Source organism: Anabrus simplex, chromosome 1 (assembly GCF_040414725.1).
Source record: "Anabrus simplex isolate iqAnaSimp1 chromosome 1, ASM4041472v1, whole genome shotgun sequence".
NCBI classification, from domain to species: Eukaryota; Metazoa; Arthropoda; class Insecta; order Orthoptera; family Tettigoniidae; genus Anabrus; species Anabrus simplex.
In genome coordinates, this window is record NC_090265.1 from 1,181,497,821 (window position 1) to 1,181,505,090 (window position 7,270).

A 7,270-nucleotide genomic window follows, 5' to 3' on the forward strand; every position below is an offset into this window, starting at 1 on the left:
GCGCAAACATATATGCAGTAGCGAAGCGTGAACTAAGTAAGGGGGTAGACAGAGATTTCTTTTATTTAAACTGTTTTAATCATATTATTATATGGAATTTTGTTTTCGACGCATACATTTGTATTCAGTATTATATTAATGACTCTGAAAATAAGATAAACCCTATGTGCACTTGCTTTATTTTTAAATATAGACGAAATAGCCTAGGCCGCGGGAGTTGTCAAATAACAACATACTTTTAGAATAAAAATAGCAATATATTTCATTGTGATGTAGATTTAATAAGAGAAATAACAAATAAATATTTGTTCGTACAAGTCACCTTAAATAATATTCTTGTAAATGAGTTTAATCCGCCTGTCCTTCATCTCGGCAAATATATCTATTACTCTCGTCTTGAAGTCAGGCGTCTTGCTAAGATTCCACAGAAATTTCTTCTCTATAGCTAGAGTTCCCAAGTATACAGTCTCTGGTTGGTCTTCCAATTCCTTAAATACGTTTTAATTCATTTGAATGCACTCATAGCGCGTTCACTAGAAACTGACTGTAACGGAATATACAGCATCAAGTTAAGCATTTTTTTCTGTATTAAGACTGGAAGCCAATAGTTATTGGGGTTATAATACCGCAACTAATATTGGCGGGCAAGAAAATGCACGTACTTGAAGGGTTTTGATGCTGTCATTCATTTATTAGGTGTAAGTTTACTATACTTCGCATTTAAATATTATTAATTTATTTTTAGACGTGCCTTATAATAAAGTAAATTCAAATTAATAACATTAAAAGCATGTCTAAGATGGTAGCCAATAACAGCACCTTTATAAAAGAGATCCAAATACTAGCCAATGAGAGCAAGAAGAGACGCTGGTAAGTCTGTCTACTGGGCCCTGTTTCATAAAACATATTTCACTAATATTATTAGTAAAAACCAATAATATTAACTAATAATATTAGTATTGTGTTTCATAAAATTATTAGTTAATAATATTAGTTATTAGTTTATGAGTCTAAATTCTTAGTAGATGTTCCTAATAATATTAGTAAATTGTTTCATAGACAACATAACTAATAAAATTTACTCATATTATTGGGATTATTTCTATTAGTGTATTTTGACTCATATTTTATATTATTAGTGAAACCAAAGTGTGTGGTATATTGATATATTGGCATAAAATTGTGAAGATCAGTGAAATGGTTGACTCTGATTCAAATAGTGATGAGGAGAGAGTTTATATTCGCCGTCCAAGAACTTTTAGACCAAGAACAGCCTATACTGGTATGGAACAATCATATGAATACAATGAGAGATTTAGGTTAGATTACAGAACATTTGAATATGTGCTTGATAGGATTGGTAATATCTTAGAATCTCCCACTGCAAGGAATGAAGCACTAACCTCAAAACAGCAGCTTCAGATTGCACTACACTGGTTAGGTAGTGGTGCACAGTATCATTGTATTTCTGATATGCACGATGTTTCAAAAGCAACAGTCTGCAGAGTTGTGCACCGAGTTGTGACTGCGATAAATAACACTCTTCTTCAGGATGTTGTACGTTGGCCAGCTGACTGTGGTGAAGTAGTTGCCAGATTCACTGAACTTGGTGGTATTCCTTTAATTTGTGGAGTACTTGATGGAACACTTATCAAAATTGATGCACCAAGTGCATATGAACCGGCATTTGTTGATCGACATGGGAAACATTCCTTGAATGTTCTGCTAGTATGTGGGCCAAATTTAGAATTTTACTATGTATGTGCAAACTGGCCTGGCAGTGTCAGTGATGCTAGGGTTCTAAGATTAAGTGGCTTGAACAATAGGATGGCTAATGGCTGGAGACCTTTCCCTGGTGCAGTTCTGCTTGGAGACTCCATCTATCCTTTAAAATCTTGGCTCATACCACCAGTAATCCGAGATTTTGCTAGTCAGTCTCAACAAAGATTTTTAAGAGCACATAAAAAAAACAAGGAGGGTTATAGAGTGTGCAATAGGACTCCTGAAAGAAAAATTTCCTGTCCTTAGCATTGGTATGCGATTAAATCCCACCTTTGCTTGTAAAGTTATCAATGCTTGTGTAGTACTTTGTAACCTGTCAAGACGTCTAGATAACTACATGGCTCCTGAAATGGAAGAGGATCATTTGGAGCAAGAGGATATTCAGGAGGGTGAGGAGGTTCCAGTCCAGGCTCAAGAAAAACTGCAATTCCTTTACGACCACTTCGTGTGAACAGACATTGTGATGCATAAAAGACAAATCATATGAACACCCAACACAGTAATTTTGTGCTTTTTATGATTTTTTTTTACACTTTTTACATATGAGGCTGAACTACAACAAAGTTACCACCATTGTTTTCTACAATTAAATATCCGTTTGGTACAGAAAGTTCCTTTTTCCCACGTTCCTGAACACCACTTGTGAGGGGTGAATGCTCAATATTGAGTAAATTTTCCTTCTCCCACACCTCCAGCTCCAGCTTCCGGACTTCAAGTTGAAGCTTCCGTTTTTTGAGGGACTCTATTTCTTTAGTTTCCTCGGGATGCTGGACGAGTACCCTCTTCTTGACAGTACCTATAAAAAAAGGAGAAAATTAGGTGAAAGTTAAGACTTACAGTTAAGCTAATTTATATTGGCTAATGTTTAATAATTTATTGCCACTATTGATCTCAGGGTACCCATTTTATGGACAAATTTAATCTTTCAATTTAAGACTGTTCCCCAGATGCAATGATCGAGAGAGACTGATATTTGATGCGACGTGAGTCATACGCAGCGAGTAGTAGTTTGAGAGAGAGAGATGGAGACAGATAGAGTGTGCACGTGTGGTAGCGAAAGACATTTAATGAAAAAGACATACCGGTACTTGTGGTAACCGCTTAAAGGAGGCAGTGCAAGAGACGTGTGATGTATCTAGTATTACATGTGGTGTAGCTTAAAATTCACTCTTAATGAAACGTAATTCCAGACCTTGATAGAAAAATTAAATGTTCATAGATAATAACTTTTTCCCATTGATTTGTGATTGCCTCGGGGGAGCCCGCCAACCTTCAGAGGCTGCATCCCCAAATAAATACGGAGGGCCCCAGCCAGGGTTATGAGTGAAGTCCACAATGGTAGCTACGGTGGAGAAGCTGGTACAGTGTGTCACGCTCCCAGAGGGGCTGGTAGTCGACATACACTCTCCGGGCGGTGTATTCATAACCTCATGCTGACTCACTGCATTGCCATGAGGAAGTCAGTTACTATACGCAAACCTTTTCTTGAGCCCTGAGTTCCCTATTGCTGAATGGGTAGACCTCGGTTATCTTCGATATCCATATTGGCAACCTTTGAAACACAAACTATGCATTGCTGTGCGACATCTGGCGTACACTTTACGAACTAGTACTGATGTTGTTTACACAGCAAAGCCAAACTATATAATAATTCATGCTAGGAACAAGATTTGCATCGAGAAATGTTGTATAATGTTAAATAATGTATGTGTAACACAGTTGTTGGCGTAAGATAATAAATATTTAGAAAATTCATATCGATCGATCATATTATCGACACAATTCAGATTTCATTTCCATCCAGTTGGCAGTATAACCGGAACCGTCAACGCTCCCTCCTTACCCCTCACCCCGTAAAAATTGGGCTCAAGAAAAAGTTCGCGTATAGTACTCGAGTTTGTGTGTCGTGGGAAGCCGTGAAGCGATACATTTGTTACAAGACCGTGTGATGCTGAATTACAGTAGAATTAATTAGATTAATTACATTACTACAATGTTGAAATGCCAGTTAAATTCATACTAGAACAAAGAATTCTTATGTATGACACATATGTAAAAACCGACTCATAAAGAGGTGAGTAGGCAATTTCAGAAGAGATTTCCCGGGGTTCCTCTTCCAGGTAAAGAAACAGATATCTCGTGAATAAATTAACAGGATCACTTAATGTTGTGATTCCTAAACTGAAACGAGGGATTCTATTAGAAAAAAATATCGACATTAACACATCATTCGTACGATCTCCCACTACATCTGTGCAATGTGTTGCACAAGAAGTCGGTATCGCAAAATCCTCCATACATAGTGAAATTAAAGAGGTTAGTACTCATGATGAAGGCTATTGGGTGCATGAGTAAGCAATAAATGTAGTAATAGTGGACACAGAATACGCAGAAGGTTATGAATATACCGCTCAGAACATGCATGTAGTCTCCCGGCCATGCTGGGAGTGGGACACACTGTATTTGGAACAATACGGCTGATGGAACATTTGAGCGGTTCGTGCAAGTATGTCTCTCTTTTTCATTCACTCTTCATCATTACCGCATGTGTTCACTATCTGTCTCTATCTCTCTCTCAAAATACTGCTCACTGCGTTCGGCTCGTGTCGCGCCTAATATCAGTCTCACTCGATCATTACGTTTGGGTACAGTATTACACTGAAAGATTAATTCTGATGTGACAAGGCATTTCCCTGTGTTTTCCATGCTTTCCTTATTTTTCCAGAAAATGGGTACCCTAAGACTAATGACAGGAATAAATTGTTAAACACCAGCCTTTATAAATAATCTGTAATAGACACATATTCGGCTATTATGTTTTAGTCTCTATTAGAGACATCTTCAGCTATTTTTTTGTCCTAATTATTATCAATACCGTGTGTAATGTGTTAGTCCTAAACATATAAAGGCCTACAATAAAATAGGTATTGGAAGGTGGAACACACTCCATTACAGGTGAGCAAAAGTCAATGCGGTTATATATAATGAAGTTAATAAATTGTATAATATGGAAATGGCATCACACTTATATCATGTCAAAAACGACACCATTCACTAGCAAATGAGCATTGCACCCATCACTGAGAAAGCACAGGAAAATCATCTCAAATCGTATGGTCATGTCCTGTGTGCCGCATCTGGAACAGTTTGTTCTTTTTTTTTTTTTTGGCTAGCGGCTTTATGTCGCACCAACACAGATAGGTCTTAAGGCGACGATGGGATAGGAAATGGTTAGGAGTTGGAAGAAAGCGGTCGTAGCCTTAATTAATGTACAGCCCCAGCATTTCCCTGATGTGAAAATGGGAAATCACAGAACCATCTTCAGGGCTTTCGCAGTGGGATTCGAAACTACTATCTCCCGGATGCAACCTCACAGCCGCGCGCCCCTAACCGCATGGCCAACTTGCCCGGAGCCAATTTAACTCACTCCTTTGAAATTAATGGGCAACGTCCACACAAACGTCCAGAGCAAAGCTGGCATGACACAGTAAATGATACGAAGACTCTCATGTTAAGACCACACGATGCCCAAGATCGTGCAAAATGGCGGACCTTGCACCAACGGGTAAATGCTAGGAATAATAATATAAATTTGTAGGCCTAATTGCCTTGTAATTGTTGAACCAAAATTTAAATTATAATATTACAGATTAAAAAGACAATAACTCTTATCTTCTTAATGTTTTTTTTCAAACGCCCAATGTTTTAAAATCTGCCCATATAATTTACATACCGTAGAGGTGCTCAAGTATTGTCAATCAATCAATCACTACTGATCTGCACTTAGGGCAGTTGCCCAGGTGGCAGATTCCCTATTTGTTATTTTCCTAGCCTTTTCTTAAATGATTGCAAAGAAATTGGAAATTTATTGAACATCTCCCTTGGTAAGTTATTTCAATCCCTAACTCCCCTTCCTATAAACGAATATTTGTTCCAGATTTTCCCTTGCGATTAAGGAGAAAACATTATAGAAAAAGGAAATTATCACACAAAAGAATTCTACAAATAAAGTACTGTGTCAGTGGTGTGTTTCTTTTGTACACACTAGTTGACCAGCTTACATATTTAACGACACTTCCATTTGCGACAAGAACTGGGAATGTACCCAAGTTTCTGAACAATAATCTACACATTTCTGTTATGAGCATGTTTAAACTGGCATGCTCACTCGTGCCAATTTCAAGAAAGGGTCCCTGATGAGCACAGGCATTAGAGGAATGACTGATGGCTTGCTGTGAGCAATGTAGTCAATTTTTGTTGGTTGTAGTGGCTGTGTACAATGGGATTGCCGATGATCCACTTCACAGATTTATATTTTATGATGAAGTGTAGCTTTTTGACATCTGATACATTTATTTCAACTTCTTTATGCCATTAGTGTTCATGCAAAATATGTTTCAAGATGACTATATCAGAGTATGATAAACATGCTCAAGCATCACATTATTATGTACAGTGTTCCACTAAATGTAATCCAGGGAAAACAGATCTTGGTTACTAGCGGGCAGCCTGAGCCTGTAAGTTTAAAGTCACACAAAGAAGTCGCAGTCAAGAGGTGGAATTAGATACCAGAATACAGTCTTAAGTTAAATCATTTCCAGCTTACCTCTAGCCTTAGGTGTCTCCTGCTGATGCTGGAGCTCTCCATTTTGCCAGCTTCCATCAATTTCAGTGGCAGATATAGGCCTACTTTCTTCCAACGCCACTACATAGTCACTGGTTGAAGCGGAAGTTGGTCCCATTGTAGGAAGAACGATTTCTCCAAGAGAATCTTCTGTTCCGAATCCCTGTAAAACAGGAGATTCTCTTCCGATAATGTCAAGAACCAGGTGGTCTATGACATCTAATTTTTTTGCTACTTCCTCCCCCACTTCCTGTCTGATAAGCATTATCAACTTTTGCCTGTAAATAAAAGAAACCATGTAAGTCTAGAAGGACATCCTGTTGTAACTGTCTATACTAAAGTACTACCTACATCTATTGTATACAATAATTTTTGTATGCTTTTTTGCATATTAAAACAAAGATTTATAAATATCACTGGAATTCATTTCAGGTTATGTTCTGCTCAGTCACAGTCATAAAAACACAAAGGATGGCTGTATGATGCATAATGTTAAATGACTATGGGTAGTATACAGCACAGTAAACTATACTGCGGAGCTAATAGTCTCCTTATTTCCCCCTCTCCCCCTTTAAAAAATATCGACACCCAGTTGAGAAAAGGGTGGCTTGAAGTTAGTAAATAAACACTAACATAACCTCCAACTAAGAGAAAAACAACAGCTAAAACTTACCACTGTTCTGCTCCTCGTGTTAGGCCAAGTAGCATCCCGCATATAAGTGTGATCTTTGTCGGCTGTGACCAGCCCAATAGCCGCAGCATAATCCCGCAGTTCCATCCATGCTTGCCTCTTCGTGTCCTTTGTCAAGGTTAGTGAAAAGGCTCCGAACAACTGCCCCTTCAACTCCAGCACTTTTCTAAGGA

The 7,270-nt window shown here is 38.1% G+C and overlaps 1 protein-coding gene across 1 annotated transcript; it reads right to left on the reverse strand.

Annotated features, from left to right (window-relative positions):
- Nucleotides 1-2,318: 2,318 nt before the first annotated feature.
- Nucleotides 2,319-7,067, reverse strand: LOC137497042 (uncharacterized). The gene is made up of 2 exons (XM_068225573.1): nucleotides 6,389-7,067; nucleotides 2,319-2,578 (listed from the first exon to the last, which is right to left on the reverse strand). The coding sequence occupies exons 1-2, from the start codon at nucleotides 6,702-6,704 to the stop codon at nucleotides 2,319-2,321; spliced, it is 576 nt and encodes a 191-aa protein (XP_068081674.1). The 5' UTR covers nucleotides 6,705-7,067.
- Between the last annotated feature and the right edge of the window lie 203 nt (nucleotides 7,068-7,270).

Coding starts and splice junctions, on each gene's coding strand:
- LOC137497042 (XM_068225573.1), bottom strand. CDS start 6,704: ATGGTTTCTTTTATTTACAGGCAAAAGTTGATAATGCTTATCAGACAG. Junction 2,579..6,388: donor GGAGACACCTAAGGCTAGAG/GTAAGCTGGAAA, acceptor CTTTTTTTATAG/GTACTGTCAAGAAGAGGGTA.